The 17207-nt window shown below is 48.9% G+C and overlaps 1 protein-coding gene across 3 annotated transcripts; it reads left to right on the forward strand.

The window, feature by feature from the left end:
• The first annotated feature begins 1875 nt into the window (after positions 1-1875).
• Positions 1876-16585, forward strand: LOC310900534 (SITS-binding protein-like). 3 transcript variants are annotated; one of them, XM_083838661.1, is made up of 11 exons: positions 1876-2102; positions 2518-3251; positions 5374-5545; positions 6554-6749; positions 6962-7112; positions 7375-7569; positions 8003-8271; positions 9932-10068; positions 11587-11708; positions 12380-12590; positions 15630-16585. In XM_083838661.1, exons 2-11 carry the CDS (start codon positions 2793-2795, stop codon positions 15731-15733), a joined length of 2016 nt encoding a protein of 671 aa, XP_083694787.1. In that variant the 5' UTR covers positions 1876-2102; positions 2518-2792; the 3' UTR covers positions 15734-16585. The 3 variants fall into 3 exon arrangements, with proteins under 3 accessions (XP_083694787.1, XP_083694785.1, XP_083694786.1); XM_083838659.1 differs by having other exon boundaries at positions 1882-2102; positions 12380-12559; XM_083838660.1 differs by having other exon boundaries at positions 1882-2102; positions 2730-3251; positions 12380-12559.
• Positions 16586-17207: the final 622 nt, after the last annotated feature.

Genomic DNA, 17207 nt, shown 5'->3' on the forward strand with positions numbered 1-17207 from the left:
GGGGTTGTCAGTCAAAGCTCTCGAGGTGGCTCACATTAATTGGAGCCTTTGGGAAGCCCCCCATTAAAATAGCAAATTGGTGGTTTCCCAATATTTAAGCTTCTTTTTTTTTTTTTAACCACTATACACCTCCAAGCCTGTGCAAATTTGGCTGATGAGAGCAATAAGCAGCAACATGATGAACTGGGCATGGCCTCAGGTGTTCAGTCTCCTTGCCAGCCCCTGTGGATGCAAAATGGGAAACGTAAAACCTTTTTAAAATCTACAAAGTTGGGAAATGTGGGGAAAAATACCTCGTTCTACAGAGGAGACAAAAAGCTTCATAAAACCATACATCCCACTAACAGCATCCCACAGGCTCGCTGTGCCTGAGTTTCTCTAATCCCCTCTTAGAGTGATTTGCCGTCCTGCAGCTACCAGGATTTAATCGTGTGCCATGTGAGAGAGCTTTTCCCGGAGCTCGTCTCACTGCCAACAGCATCATGGGTCACCCCCAGCCCTTCGAGCACTGGGAAGCTGGAAATGGCTGATACCTGCCACGATTTTCTGAAATTTTGGGGTTCCTACTGTGTCCCCATCCTATAGGCTGGGGGATTCACAGGCAAGAGGATCAGGGTTCGTGGCCCCTTCCTAAAGATAATTTTTATCTTCTCTGTCCTGTTTCTGTATTATTTTTTTTTAGCCAAACAGCGCTTTCATTAGTGCAGATGGATTTATAAAAACCAATCAAAAAAAAAAAGTGACAAGTCCCATCCTAATAATTCAGCCAGCCCTGGTTTAGATTGTGACTGAATGGCTCTGAATTGCTGTCAGATTTTATTGACTTCCATTTGTTGCCTTTTTTCCAGCTTGTGGGGCAGCATAAGTCCAGTGATAATGTCTTAATGTCTTTGGTGGAAAAAGAACCATTTCATCCTTTTTTTTAATGCTTTTCCCTTTATTTAAACTAGCTTGGTCCATAACCTTGATTTATTTTATTTTTATTTTTGTTTTGTTTTTGTTTTTATTTTTGTTTTATTTTATTTTATTTTAGGTCCTAATTCTCCCCATCTCCTTGCAGAAATCCCAACAAACTCCAGCTGGCAGAGCTGTGCCCTCTTCCCGTGGTGCTTGATACCCAGCCCCACATCCATCACCCATCGCTTTGTTCCCACCCTCCTAATCTCAGGACCAGAGAGAGCAGATCCAGACTCCTGTCAGGATGGACGTTGCTGCCTCGGATCTTCAGGTGAGCCCCGCTCCATCCTTCCTCCCCATCCTGGATCTGAACCTCCTTCCACCCTCAGGAGCCCAAGCCAGCAGCAGGGAGATGCTCATCCTGGTGTCATCGACCCATTTTTCCCCACCTCCCACAGTGGTATTGCCCAAAAATAATTTTGGAGTCTGCGTGTTGGGAGATGCACCTCCAAAGGATTTTTTTGGGTCGCAGTGAAGGATTTTCCCAGGGGATTTGGCCACCTTGAAACCCTCCGTAAGAGCAACATTTCCCGGGGTGAGTAGTGCTGTTGTCTTTGGACCCAGAGCTTGGTGTTGGGTTTTTGGTGGTTTTTCTTTTTTTCCTGGGAGACCTGAGAGCACCTAGGGGGATGCCAAGCACTTCATTTAGCACAAGAAACGGGGAGAAAACCCTAATAATAATAATAGTAACAGTAAAACCTGAATCAGCAGAATGAGCAGCCTTAGCGCCGGCATGGTTCATGTACGCATGGATTCGCAGGTGTGTACTAAGGGCTCATCCAGAGCCACCTCAATAACTGCTTAAAAAGGAAAAAGAGGGGAAAAAAAAGTTACTCCTGTATAAGTAAATGCTTGTTGAAAATACTTGTAAAACTTTCCTAGCTCCGTTTCTAATGTAAAAAACCTGCAGGGGCCCAGGGTGGGAAGCAGAGCGACATCTCGTCTTAGATAACATGCTGGCTTTGCTTGGATCAAGTTGCCAGGGCTATAAAGGTCTCTGACGTGGCTGCAGGGCTGGGAGGAAAATACCCCCTCAGGAAAGAGGAGCAAACCCTACAGAACCACAGAGAAATGTCCGGGTGAAGCACTCGGTCAGAGACGGTTGCCTCTGGGTACCGCTGGAGCATCCTTTAACCTGCCATTAGGTAAAATAAAAACCCGTGCTTTCCCGTGGGGGGTTTGGCAGGGGGTTGCAGAGGGTGGGTGTGCAGAGCCAGGGGAGGCAGCATGTGGTCCCCTGATGGGGACAGCAGCACCAAAATCTGCATTATTGGCCCCAAAACAGAGTGTAACAGACGGGAGAGGCAGACGATGGGGACAAGCTGGTGCCACCCCAGCGGGTTGTCACTGCTGGTGTCCCCATGCCCACTTTGAACATCGGGTGCCGGTCCCTGAGCAAGGGCTCAGCCAGCACACCCAGACCGTGCCCCCTTGGGCTGTGCATTAACCAAATACTTTTCTAGAGGAGGGGGAAGGAGAATGGAAAACCGGTGTCCTGTTACGGGGTCACTTTTCCAGTCCTCCCCCCCGGCTTCAAGCACCCCTGCAATATTTTTTCAGCACCCCCTGGATATTTACAGCAACTTTGTGAGACAAGGGAAGCTGCGTGGCAAGGCAGAACCCCGAGCCCTGCGGAGCCCCGTCCCCCTCCGCTCCGGCTGCTGAATTTCGGCGCTGCAGAGCACTGGAAGGCTGCGGGAGGGATTTCTCTTACCTTCGGGGTCACAGCGAAGCCTTGCAGCTTGATTTTAACTCTTCGCATTCTTTCGGAGCCATCCGAGAGGATTTTCCTTCTTACAAGGGAGAGGAAGAGGAGCCGCAGCATCCCTCGCACCATGCCCATCGCTCGCCCCGCCGGCCGAATCCCCGACGCCGCCTGGACCTCGGGCTTGAGGGAGATGACGGAGCCCTGGAAAGGTGCCTTGGGCTGCCTCGGCGTGGCCGTCTTCTTCACCATGACCATCGGCATCATCTCCTGGCAGGCGCTGGAGCAGTCACCGGAGGAGTGGGTGCTGCGGGGCCGGGCGGGAGGGGTGCTGTGGGAGCGCCGTCGGGGTGCCCTGCTCCTACGGGCACTGCCCGAGGGGCAACCGGTGGCCGTGATCGCTGTGGGTGGCGTGCCCGCGGCCGAGCCACCCCCGCCACGGGACCGGTGCTGGCAGGACAGAGGCCAGTTCTGCTACGCATGGGAGGAGGCGGCCGAGCTCCGGCTCTCCCTCGAGCCCCCGCCGGCCCCCGGCACCGAGTGCTACGGCGTCCGCTGGACCCCGCTGCGCCCCGACGTGATGCTGAAGGTACCGGGGATCCCCTGCTCCGTGCCCTCTTTCTTCACCAAACTAGCCCAAACATCAAGGATTTGGCCCAAATGTAATATTTCCCCAGCGCGGTTTATTAGGGGGTCACCCCCGATCTTGCAAAGCACCCCATGGCTGGAGAGTGTCGGGTGGGAAAAATCCCCCTCCAGAAGCCTCGTGCCCCGATGCCGAGCACCCAAAATACCAAAGAGGCTGCCACCGCCTCCTCCCAGTGCTGTGTTTGTATGGAGACCAAATAAATAACTGCTGGAGTGAGAAGTGGCGAGGGGACACGAGGAAAGCTCGGGAAGGTCCCTGCCAACCCCAGGAACAATGCGGCATCTTGCGACGCCCGTGCTCCTGCTGGGATGACAATTTATGGAGAGTTTTCGTTCGCATATTTTTTCCTCTTCGGTGCTAAATGGCCTTATTTCATGCTGGCGGAGGGTGCCTGAGCGCAACCAATTGTCCTGTGCTAACATCAGCTTGTGTTTGTATGGGAGGTCTCGAGGGGATGAGCAAGAATAGATTTTCTTCCCCCACTAAAAAATAAAAAAATAATAACAAACAACTATTGGAAAATATGATGTGGGGAAAGTTAAGTGTTAAGAACAGCTTTTTTTTTTTTCCCCCCCCTCTCCCAGCTGGTGTAACTGGTTCAGCTGACACCCGTGCAGCTATTCTGGGCCTCCAGCGTTTCCACTTTAATAATTTACATCTCCCCTCCCTGCCCCTTGTCGAGACTTTAACCTCTCTCTGCCCCCGCAGCAGGAGCAAGCTCTGGGAGCATCCTCGGTGGTGGGGTGGGAAGCGGCACCAGGGCCAGGTCGGGCGTGGGGGCCATCTCTGCTCAGTGCAAACCCCTCCGTGTTTCGGGGGGGCCCGTCCCCGCACGCGGAGTCACGCGGGAGGCTAAGTCCTGCTGATCCCCTGCTCTGGCGGAGAAGGGAAACCCTCAGGGGCTTTGGAGCACTGGGCAGCACACAACAGCAAATGTGGGGAAAGTTTTCCTTCCCTCCCTCCACAAGCTTGAGAAGCGGGCCGCTGTGAGCCTAACAAGGTTCAGCAAGTCCAAGTGCAAGGTGCTGCACCTGGGTCGGGGCAATCCCAGGCAGGAGCACAGGCTGGGAGAAGACCTCACTGAGAGCGGCCCTGCAGAGAAGGACCTGGGGGTTCTGGTGGACAAAAAGCTCGGCAGGACCCAGCAGCGCGTGCCTGCAGCCCAGGCAGCCACCTGCATCCTGGGCTGCATCACCAGAGGGGTGGCAGCAGGGCAGGGAGGGGATTGTCCCCCTCTGCTCTGGCCACAAAGATGCTCAGGGGGCTGGAGCACCTCTCCTATGGAGAAAGGCTGAGAGAGCTGGGGATCTTCAGCCTGGAGGAGAGAGGGCTCCGGAGTGACCTCATTGCAGCTTTTCAATACTTAAAGGAAGCTTACAGAAAAGATCGAGACCAACTTTTTGCTCAGTCAGATAATGACAGGACAAAGGGGAATGGTCTTAAACTAAAAGAGGGGAGATTTAGGTTAGAGTTTAGGAGGAAATTCTTCGCTCTGAGGGTGGTGAGGCACTGGCACAGGCTGCCCAGGGAAGCTGTGGATGCCCCATCCCTGGAGGTGTTAAAGGCAGGTTGGACGGGGCCCTGGGCAACCAGGGAAAGGAGGAAAACCCCACTACCTTTGGCTTTAAATGAGCAAGTTAAAACTTTTGTCATCTCCAAAGTAAATGAAATGCATAACTTGCACTCTTGGTTTTTGTTTTGTAATTTCTTTTCTCTTCCTGCTCTCACACTATTCAATAACTAATCAACCTGCAGGTTGCAAAAAAGTATTGATACAGAATTTCAGCATTTTTTTTCATACCTAAAAGCCCAGCTCTTTTTCTTGTGGAGGAAAAGCTTAAAGCCAAATATCTTCTAGCAGGTCAGATGCAGAAAGCCAAAAAAAAAACAAGCACCCACAGCTTTGTGCAGAAAACCCCTAAATCTCAGGGTTCAGGGATTTTTCTTCCTGGAAGAAGATGCTGTGCCAATGCTGCAATAGCAGGCAGGGGTTTGCATCTTACAATTCAACACGTTCATGTATTTGTCCCTAGCCTGAGATATTTTTCTCTCTCTGCTGCAGGATTGCTTCTCCATGGCCAATATCTCCTGGTACGGAGGGGCGAGCATCCGTGCCCAGCGCTGGCCATTCAACAGTGCTGACAGCCCAGCACAGCCCTTCGTCAGCGGAGATTTTGGCAAAAACCCCACTGGATATGGCCCTGTGCTAGAAAGATACTTCTTAGGATCGACAGGTATCCGCCTCCTTTCCCATTTTTCCCAATCTCCTGTGGCTTTAATCACTGCCTCTCCCTATCCCTCCCCTCATCTACAAGGCAATTGAAGAGCAGGGTAGATAGCTTGGAGATAAGTGTTTTATAAATGGGATAACAACTGGCATGAGTAGATGAGGGATGGATCCCGAACCGCCCTATCTCTGTGGGAAAAGCCAGGGTGTTGAACCTAGGCTGCATTTACAACTCAGTGCCTTCCTCTCTGGAAAATGAGGTTTTACCCAGGTTACCTCAGGGAAATCCCTTGTTCTTGGCATGCATTTTCTGGGCAAATTCATCTCCCCCTTCTAGCCAGGTGAGAAGGAGTAGGATGGACGCAGCTCCCTCACTGCCTGTTCCCCTGGCTGGCACCGTATAAAGCACGCAAAACCTTTGGTATCCAAATTTCCAGCCTAGAAGTAGGAAGCTGAGGGGTGGCGTAGTCCAGAATAATTTTGTCAATCACATCCCAAACTCGAGCAGGATTTTATACACCTGTCTGTCACGTGTGTAAGTTCCTCTTGGGTGGCTTTGCACTGAGCTCGCAGGTCCCCAGTACTGCTGTGGGATGCTGGAATGAATCAAACTGCCATTGATTGCCACTCTTGGGTGGATATTTGGATTATTTCCCAGCATGCCAAACTCTGGATATTCCCCCCCAAATCATCAATTGTCCTGAAAATCCCCTGAGGCTATGTTTTTGGAAAGAAGCTGAAGCTGCTGCCTGAGCTGAATACAGAGCAAAAGGCAAGAAATGGTGCAAATCAGAAGGGCTTTTAAGGGCTGGAGGCTAAAAAGGAGTAGTGGAAGCGAAGAGCTGGTTATTCTTGCATGGCCAGGGGCAATCCAGGGGAATTTTTCTTTCCAGGGAGTGGAAAAAAATCCAGGGAGTGGCTGGACTCTGCCTGCACATCCTCGTGGCCACTAGCACGAGGACATGGAGGCAGCAGGAGCTGGCCATTTGCTTTTTCCCTTCTTTTCACCCCAAAGGAGTGACAGTAATGGTGGCACCCGACGTGCCCTTCGTCCTCTCGCTGGAGAGCAACCGGCATTTCTGCCTGGGTGGCGCTGGGGGCCCCCTGCACTACCTCCTCTGCATCAGCTCCGACGTGGCCACCGCACACCGGCACGTGGGCACCCAGCTGGTGGGGCCAGCACGGGTGCTGCCGGACACGGCCCTCCTGGGGTAAGCTGCTCCCTCCATCCCTGGTGCCAGATTGCTTTCCAAGCCCTAATTAGAAAAAAAATAAAAATAAAAATCTATCTTGCTGCTTTATCTCACCTGCTGCCATTGGTAGGGCAGCAATGCTTTTTGCTTGCCTGTCTCCATCCTTTTGTGCTGAGCGTCTTGTGTCAGAGCGAGGTGCAACCCCACTCCCCATTTTCTCCATCACACAGGTCTCCCATCTGGCAGTATTATGGTCCGGTGGGCTCAGCTGCCAAAATTAAGCGAGGTTTGAGGTCATTCGCCAGGAGACTGAAGCGGCACCGGCTTCAGGAGGGGGTCCTGGCCCTGGGGGAGCGCAGCACTGCCATTCTCGCCGCCGCGGTACGTCCCCTCCTGCCAGCCCCGCTTCTCAAAATGCAATCCAAGAGCACCCTTAAACCCCTCTAAAACGGGGGTTAATTAGATCTCTCGAAAGTGCAAATGCACCTGTTTTGTGGGGTGGGGAGTTTATTGGTGCACCGTGAGCATCCCTTCCCTGGGACAGGACGCTTCTTTTGGGGTTTTACCCGTGGATCTGCTGACACTGAGCTCAGAGGCTTTGCCACTCCCATTAAACACATTTTTCCACTTTCCTTCCTCGCAGGAATACACGTCCATGGAGCAGAGGAGGAGGCGCAGTTCGGCCCATGCCTGGGACCCCGCGCTGATCGACCCCCTGCGGCTCTCCATCACGCTGTCCCCCTACACCAGCATCGCCTCCCCACTCTTCCTGCGCTCGCTGAGGGACAACGAGGCCGGCTACTGGCTGAGCCTGCAGCCCCGCTTCGGGGGCTGCTTGGTACGGGACATGGCCCCCCACCTGCATGTTAACCCTGTTTGTGAAATTAAAGCTGAATAAATACTCCCCACCCTCAGCTCAGGACAGCCCCATCCCATGCTTGGGGCAAACCCCGCGGCTGCAGGGCAAAGTGTAGGGGAGCAGCTTTCCTCCTGCTTTGCAAAGAAGCAGCTTTTGAATTTCCACTGCTGAAAGACATTTCAAAAAGTCACCAGCATGCAGAAAGTAGCTCAATGCTTTATGTTTCCCTCCCCCCCTTTTTTTTTTTTATAGTCATTTGATGATCCGCCAGTTTGCCGCCCACTGGGAGTTTTGGGGAGCAGAGTGTTTTCGCCTTTACGCATTGCAAACTGCAGCGCCATCCACCCTCCAGCCTAGGGGGTCGGCAGGATATTTTAAGGGTCTGACCCACGTTTTCCACCCTTTGCTGCAGGTCCCGCTGCTGACCACGTGGAAGGGACGGCTCTGCGCCCGCCTGAACGTCACCAGCGAGGCGGCGCTGAGCTGGTACCTGGCCCGCGCCCGGGCCCTGCGGCAGGCACTGGGGGCCACGTACGTGGTCTTTGAGGGTGCCGAGGGCAATGCCTTCCTGGAGCAAGCCATGTCCCCTCCTGCTGAGCTGGCCGGTGACCGATACGCGGGGGCGCTGGCAGCAGCGCTGGCCACGCTGGGGAACGCCACGGTCATCAGCGCTGGCGCCAGGTGGGTCACGGTGAGAAGATGCTCGGGATGATGCTTTAAATGTGCCCTCGGGATGCTGCATGCGTGTGGAGAGGCTGCTCTCGTGTCTCCTCTTCTGGCATGTTTTTCTTTTAATGTTCTAGAGCATAAAAATGCTGAAATGAAATAATGTTTAACTGTATTAACGCCAGATGCAATACAAATGCATCTCGTGGTTTGTGGGCATTCACGCTTCAGGTTGCTGCCTCTCCTGCAGGATGGAGGTGAGCCCTGCAGTTATGACCAAATCCCCATGTTGGCAGTGGCTTATGGTGCCAAATGGCTGCAAAATTTCTGACTTTTCATGCTTGCATAGCCCATAGCAGGGTTAACTTATTAATAATTGAAATTATGCCTTGAGACTTTTTTTTTCCCCCCACTATTGTGATGGTTATCAGATGGGAAGGCTAATTTTGCAAAAGACTTTCTGCAAAATGGAAAGGAAGGCTAATAGGAAATGGCTAATTCCATGTTTTGTGCCAGGAATTGATGGTGAATTGCATGAGAAAGCAACTTCAAGCTAGTTAATTTCAAAGAGAAAGCGGGGTTTCACTTGCCGGCACTGACAGGCCAGCAGCTGCTGGGGATGTGGATGGCTCCTGCTCAACCATCTGTGGCTCAGTGGTGCAAAGAGCCTCTTCTCTAAGCATTTTTAGCCCATCTGGGAACTGTACCTTTCCTGGTGGGCAGTTTTCATACCAGAAGTGTTTCATAAACCCTCGTGTCAGCCTTATTTTCTCCTAAGATGAAAGCAGAGACTTTTGGGGAGTCAGCAAATGGGGGTGAGGTCAACGAAGAATCCAAGCCGTGGGAGTGGATGGACTCAGGGCTAAACTCTTCCTGGCTAGACGAGCTCCAGACCATTTTTAAGCCAAGGCTTGTCATGAAGGTTTGGACTTGACCCTTTTTGGCTGCCAGAAATGCAGTGGCAGGGGGTTGCTTCCAATACTGGGCTGCTCAGGGTCATGACCCACCACACCTCCAAGGAAACCCTAGGCATAGAAATGCTATTGGAAAAACATAATAAAATAATAATAAAAAATTTGAGGAAAAAAAATGAGGAAAATAATGTTTTCCTATGGCAGATGGACAAAAGCGGTCAGAAATGACAGCCGCTCAATGCAAAACAGATGAGCATGAGTGAAAGCCAAGAAGAGAAATCCTCCCTGTAGGATGCATCTCAGTGGGGTTCATGCCTTGGATTTGGGGCCCCACATGGGCCAAGGCTGAGGGTGCTGTTGGGATACCTTGGTTGATGTCTCGGGTATGTTTTTGGGGAGTGTTTTCCCATCACGATTGGCGTAGCTACATGTAGAGTAGGAAGAGAAAGCTTACAGCCCATGGCTGCGAGGTGGGCCACCAAAAATGGACCTCATGGGTCAAGCTAGGAGAAGGAAATCTTTGAATCTGGGGATTTGGGGAAAGGTTCCAGAGGAAGGAGATGGACTGGGGTGGCCAAATGAGACAGGGCAAGCTCAGTGGGTGGGAGTCTCAGTGGGGAGCACTGACCTCCCTTCCACGGAGGTCCCCAGTGGCCGAGGAACCCACATCTGACCACAGCGACTGCCAAGACAGCCGGAAATCTTAACATCTCCACTCCGATCCTTCTAAAAACACCAGTTTTGTGCTTGTTTCCCTGCAGATCTAGTCATCTACCGCTCTTTGTCCAGATGAGCCCACGGCGCTCAGACTGGAGCCACGCGGGCCTGAAGGGGGTTATCCCCTCTGCGCTGCACTACAGCCTGCTGGGCTACAACTTCTTCATCCCCGACGCAGTGGGTGAGGACTTCTTTCCTTCTTTGCTACCTGTTGCTGTCTTTTCTGGTTTGTTTGTTTGTTTTGTTTTGTTTTGTTTTCCAGCACTTTTCCAGGCAAGAGGAGCACAGGCTTTAGGGTGCTATAGGGAGGCTTCAAGCGTTTTGTTCCCAGGATCTGGTTTTGATTGGATTGAGGGTTACTAGGGGAATCGACCGAGGAACTGAAAACAAAAAGCCACGTTGTAAATCTTAACAGGCAGCCAGCTCTCTGGGGATCCCCTTCGTGGAGTTCCTTAACCACGTGCGGAGGGCAGCCCGCTGCCTCTTGAAGCTTTTCTTGGACTAAAAGTCTGACAAAAGCAAGGAGGGAGCCAATCACTGGCAAACAGCTTGCCTGGGCTCTCAGATGGGGACATAAATATTCCTAAAATGCCAGCAGCCACGGTCAAAGTTTGTATTTCTGCTCCGGAGTATGATGGCATGAGACATCCCTCAACAACAACAGGAAAAATAATTATAAAAGTTGAGAAACACTCATGTAATGAGGGCTGATGAGCGGCTCATTTTGCCTCTCTTCTTGGAGGTGGCCATGTTATTTGTTTGAACCTTGCCACAAGCACACGAGTCATCGCAGAGGCTGCACATGGAGATGATCAGAGCCAGCAGAGCTGCAAACAGCCCTGAAAAAAAAAAAAAAAGTGGTGTTGAGCAATTATTAATTTGTCTGCTATTTTTAGCTGGTTTTCCTTAGAAAACAAGGCTTGGGCAATCACGGCATGTCACTGCTGCCCTGAGGAGATGTTGAGTCTGTTGGCTTTTGTCAACGGGACAAAGGATGAGAGAGCAGGGCTCCATCCCTGCAAGGGATGTCTTTGGGCTTGTTTCATGGGGTACGAACAGCACCGTCTCTTTCTGAGGACTCTTGGATTTTTCCAACCTGCCCTTCCCTGTTGGTACTGGCTGTGTTCTGGTGAAGCAAATTTTTAGGGTTTCTTACTGTCTCCCCTCTACCTGTCTCATTCATTTAGGTGATCCTATCAAGTCTTACCTGACTAGCATCCTTTGCTTGGATATAATGGCATCACCTACGCTTTAGTGATCCCAATTTAATCCTAGCACAGGATCTGGGTACAATATCGTACCGTCTGCTTTTCCCCTTGAATATCATATTGTGACAGCCTTGAGAGACTGGAGTATTTTTCCATGATGCTTCCACTCCGCACATCAAAGTGGCAGGAAAATCCATTATTTTCCCAACACTTTCCTTTGCAGGAGGAGAAATCCCTTTTTATGATGTTCTGCTAAAATTTAGAAACTGTCTCCTGGCAGCTCATCCCCAGCATGAGCCTCATCGGACATCCATCTCTAGCTATTTTAGGATGTTTGTTGGGGGACAAAGGAAGAAAAAACACGTGGGTGGGGATCCAGCTTCTCTTGCAGTGGGGTTGTGTGTCCTGCTTGCATCAAGAGCAGATGGCTTTGAGCCATCCTGTGATGGGATGTCCCCAAGAGGCTTTTCTCTGCTCCTTGTCCCTGGCAGGAGGCAGCCTGGCTGGTGATGCCCCGGGGGACCAGGAGCTGTATGTGAGGTGGCTGCAGATCGTGACCTTCCTCCCCGTGATGGTCTTCAGCACGCCGCCCTGGCTCTGCTGCGACACCTGGGTACGTAACCCCCTGTCCTGCGGAGGAGGGCACATCCATTCTTTAAGGGATAACCACCCTCCCAAAGCCATTAAAAGTTTCCAGCGACCTGATTGCTGCCCACTCTCTACGTTACTTTTGCTACAAAATGCTTGTGAGTTGTTGCAGCTTTGTGCTTGGGCTATGTGCAGTGGCATGGTTGGTACCTACAGCGCCTCTGCGTATGACAGTGATCGTCACATGTGCCCCTCCTTCCCTTTTGCTGATGGAATTGCTTAATTATAGTTTGATCAAATAGTTTATATTATACAAGAGTGAAGCCTGTAGATTTGCCATAAAGACCTATTTCAATGGTTGAAAGCATTTTCCTGGGGATGTCTCCTTTAGGGCATTAAAGGAAGAAGGCAATTCCTTAAAAAATCACAAGGGAGGATGTGGGGAATGCCGTCATATCTCTTTACTAGCAGCAAAAGAGTTGTTTGCTTTGGTTAAGGACATCAGCACCCTGGAGGATATTGCCCACCAGCCGATGTCCTCAGCTTTTATATCGAAATGGGTGAAAATCCATCATATCAACCACCTTTGGCTGCCATCAGGATCTTGCAGTTCAGCAATTTCTCTGCCTAAGGAAATGCATGGATTGTTTTTCCTTATTTTTTGGGTGAAGGGCTTGCCATGTATCTCTCATGCAGGTCCTGAACCTTACCCGGCAGTGCATACAGAGGCACCGGGACCTGGTGGTGCCACTCATCATAAAATACAGCGAGGAGTGGCTGCGTTTGGGGTACCCCATCTTCCGCCCGGCGTGGTGGCTCAGCCCAACGGACCCAACCGCTTTCACCATCGAGGATGAATTTCTCATTGGAGATGAGGTGGGGAATGTGGAAACAATTCCCCCAAAGGGTAATATGGGGGGGGGAGCACAACCCTCTGTGAATTGCAGCAACGCTTTGTGCTGCCTTTGCATAGGGATGCGGCCAAGGAGGGACACAGTCTACCTAAAAAATATCCAAAACTCAAAAGCAAAGTTCATTAGCAGGGAGTTTGTAGTTTTAACATCAGGGCAGCTTGCGTTGCAGAGTTATCTTCTCAGGTCCTGCTTGCAACCTCTGGCAGATACTATGATATAGGATTTCCAAGCTTGAGTTTCTTACCACAGATTCTTCAGGTTCATTGTATAGGTTGTTTTGTGGATTTTTATTTTTTTTAAGGAAACTTTCCCTCACTGCAGGAAATTGCTAAGATATCTTCCTGATTCTCTTTAAAGTAAAAATCAAAAAATCAGGTAGGATGTTTTAAAACATATAAATCCTTAGCACAAATGAATTTGAGTGGCATTGTGCAGGAGAAGAGACACTTCTGTCCTGATGCCCTGTAGGGTGCATATCCAGGTTATAACTGCAAGCAAGCTAAAGCTTAGCTCCTTCCCCCAAAATCACTCAAACTGAAGAATCCCTGATGTAATCAAAATGGCCTGGTCTGTGTTAGCAGGGTGAGATTTCCAGTAAAATACTGCAAAATCATCTCTCCCTGGAGATGTGAAACTATGGTTTGGCTGAGAGCTCCCGAAATACGGTAAAACATCAGGTCTGCTCCATCAGTATTGCAGGGCCAAGCACTTCTGATAAAGTGTCGTGTGAGGCCAGCAAAATCTTGTCTGATTTCACTTCAAAAGGAGCCTGAGCTGGCAGGGGAAGAATCCAGATGGGGATGTTTTGACTTTCAGGATGACTTGGGAAACTGGAAGAATAGAAATGTGCTCCAAAGCCTGCCTGGTGCCATTTGGAGTGCCGCTAATAACTAATTACTGGAAGATACATAAAGTGGTTCTCTCCTGGCGTGGTTTGAGGCAAGGCTAAGCATTAGGATGCTGGGATAAACATTTTGAACATTGCTCTGGATGTAAGCATCCGCTGCAGGGTGCTCACGAACATGACTTTGTGCTACCACCACCACCTTTTGGTGTCTGAGCTGTCCCCCACGCCTTTTTGGGGAGTAACTCTGGGCTGTGAGGATAGCCCTGCTTTGAAATCCACTTGTGTTTTTTTTTCAGGTGGATTTGTACATTTATTATGGCCAGATCTCTGTAGTCCACATGTCTTGGCAGCACACTTACAACCTGTTGAATGCTTCCAGCACGGCATGTTGAAATGTAATGGCAAAGAGACAAGTGGCACTCGGTCAGCAAAAAATTATCAGCACATGCAGCATCACTTCCCATCAGTGCTGTCTGCCTGGCAAAATTGGATGCTGCAAGAAGCTGGGAAGCCAGGTCATGCTCCAAACACATCTATAAAGGCCACCAGGGTCCAAAAGTGTCCTCTAAAGGGAACCAAACACCACATTGCCTCCTTTTGGATAATGCTGCCCAAGGAGCATTGATGTAGAGTGCAGGGATTGACCGAGACCTCAAAAAGTGGATTTAAGAATGAATGACGCATAAATTTCCTACACTATTTCTGCTTTTTATCCTTTATTTTTTCCTTTACTGGCTTTCCTGGAGTTTTATTTTTATCCTTTCATCCTCTCTCTCTTCACCATGTGCATTCAGTACAGCACAAATGCAAATCAAAGCCTCCATGTCTAAGCAGCTTTAAATTTAAGGCAAAGTGGTTGATTTTTTTTCCTTTTTTTTTTGTTCATTTTTCCTTTTCAGAAAGCCTGTGCTTTCCTTGAAAAAGGCTTAATTTAGGGCTCTGAAACCTCTTTCAGTTTCTGAATTGAAATAATTTATCAAGTATAAATATACTCAGAATACTGATAACTGTTTTTTTTGTTGTTGTTGTTTTGTGGGTTTTTTTGCCTTTTTTTTTTTCTCTTTCAATAAAGGGTGAAAAAGCCCTCAGTAACCCCTTCTTCCTATGTAGAGAACTCCAGCAATGGAACAGTCTTTCCCATAATTCGAAGAAAAAAAAAATCTGTAAAGTTCATTGGGGATTATATTACCCTGACTAAGCCACTGGAGAGGAGCAAGCAGAACACGTTTCTCCTTATGCCACATCTCCAAATGGGACTCACTGATTTGTGACACAAAAGGACATTTTTAAATGTTTTTACTTTTTTTTTTAAAATGCTTTTTATGCAATTACCCATGTACCAAGGCCACCAGCCAGGATTTTCACGAGCATTTGAGGGTGCTGAGCAGCTACATCTCTTGCATCTCTAAAGGAGCCTCGAGTCCACAGAATGATGACTCAAAAGTGAACGTGTTGCTTGAGAATCAATAACTTGTGTTATGTGTATTGAGCACAAGTTGTTCCTAGAGTTTATCTAACCTGGATCCAGACCAGGTCTCCTGGAGAGGAGCCCTGGGCAGAGGGCTTTTGAAGCCCACCTTTATGGCAGCCCACATCTAAAGCAGTAGATCCCGTAGTGTGATCATTTCTAATTAAAATACAAGTTTCTGCTTGGCTCGCTGCCAGGTAATGTTTGACTTCATTGATTAACTCACAATGAAGGGTTTGTTCAAACCAGATTCCTCCAAGCAATGGGTGACAGGATGAAAAGAGAAATTCATGCCTCGGTCACAAATCTACGTGGCATGGGGTTGTCTCTCCCCTGACTCTGTACCACCAATTCCCACCACAGCTCCATAAAACCTCTTCAAAAGCTGCTTCATGTGAGCCTGAGCCCACTCGCAGCCTCCCTGCATCCATCCTGTCCTGCTCAACCTGGAAGCAGGAGCTTTGTTTTGAGCAAACACCCTATTTCTGATGTGGTGTTTTTTGTTTTTTTCAGTTTGGGTCTTTTAAAAAATATGAGCTGGGTGGATCCTGGAGGTTTTTCTTGCAAAATATGTATTAGATGGACTCCAGAGGTGCTTTTTCTCACAAAATACAGGTTGGACGGACTCTCAAGGACAGTCCAATGAAGGCCATTGCAATGACCCAGCTAATCCTCCATCTGCAAAATTATTTTTTCTTTTTCTCTTTTTCACCACAGGTCTTGGTGGCTCCAATAACAGAGAAAGGGCAAACGTGGCGAGATATCTACCTGCCCGGAGAAGGGCGCCAGTGGATGGATACCAACACTGCCCGTGTGTTTGATGGAGGCACCATCCTCAGGAATTACTCTGCAAGCCTTGAAGAGGTGCCAGTTTTTGTAAAGACTTCCTAAATATGGATTGTTGTGGCTTTTAGGCAGTTGCCCACCTTCAGAGCAGCACTGGCCAAATGTGGTCACTTTTCCTTAAGATAATTTCTTGCACTTTTCTAAGAATATGTTTTTTTATTATTATTATTTCAGCAGAAATTGTTTGAATCTTCTATTATTTGCTGCTATTCTAAAATAGCGACAGTACAGCTTGGGCACAAATACGCATCCACACCACGTTGACCTCCATCTTTTTGTGGTTTCCTGGGGAGGTGTTTGTGTGCCCGTGTTGGGTTTTGGTGGGCACATCCGACACTCCCAGGTCCCTGCCACCCTGGTCAAAGATGCTGCCTTGGCCGGAGAGTGGATTTTCCAGAATCTGATATAAACAAACATCACCTGTCAGGATTGGATCTATGCATTTAAAGAATAAGATGTATATACAGGGAAATGTAAATACAATAGCTCTATACATGTGCCTGGACATCACGTGCTAAATGCTACGTGCTTCTCTCATCTGATGCTGCGTCTGGTCCACCAGGAGAGAGGACTCGGGGAAAATGAAGCACAGGTCTCTGTACAGAGATTAAATCACTGCATAGCCCAGATGGTGCCAGCATCTTCCTCCAGATCTTGCCCAAAGTCAAACCGAAGATAGTATCAGTTTTTGCTATTCTTCACCTATCGGAAAGTCACCAACTTTTTAGTTAGGTTTAGTGCCTGGCTGAAGAAAAAAATAACAATAACCACCATGTTCATGCATGGTGCATCTCTAAAAAAATAAAATAACACCATGTGCTGTAAAAGTTCTCAAGCAGCCACTTTCTTTGTGTCTGTTAATAGGATATGCCTCATTTCTACAGTGAATTTGCTTTAAATTGAATTTCCTGCTCTTTGTTGCTGCTGTGTCAGGGTTTGTGCTGGTGTCACTGGGCAGTTTCTGGGTTATAAAGGGTAACGTCGCATCACTGCCAGCTAAAAGAATATTGCTAATGCAGTTTTTATCTTGTGAGCATTTGGATATTAAAGACTGCATTTGGAGTCACCGTAATGTTAATGAAGTGTTCATTAATGTAAACTGGATTTAAAGAATTGACCTTCCTTGTCATTGGTGTCTCTGGGCACTGGCTGATCCGTTCTCTGCCTTGTGTCTTCCTCTTGGCAATCCATGTGGAAGAGGCACAAATGTTTCCCCTTATTCTTTTTCTATCTTAAAATTTTCTATATTTCTATCTATCTTATTCTTTTCACTATCTTAAGCTAATGCTCATGTTTTTCTGAAAGGAAGACTTAGGCATGTTTGAGATGTATGGAAGTGGACGGGACTTCAATGGATGCTTAAGAGATTTCCTGAAATGGGGGCTCTGTGACTATAAACTGGTAAATGCTTGCAATTTTAACTAATTGCAATAATGTAGTAAAAGCAAA

This window comes from Anser anser, assembly GCF_964211835.1.
Source record: "Anser anser genome assembly, chromosome: 5".
NCBI lineage: Eukaryota > Metazoa > Chordata > Aves > Anseriformes > Anatidae > Anser > Anser anser.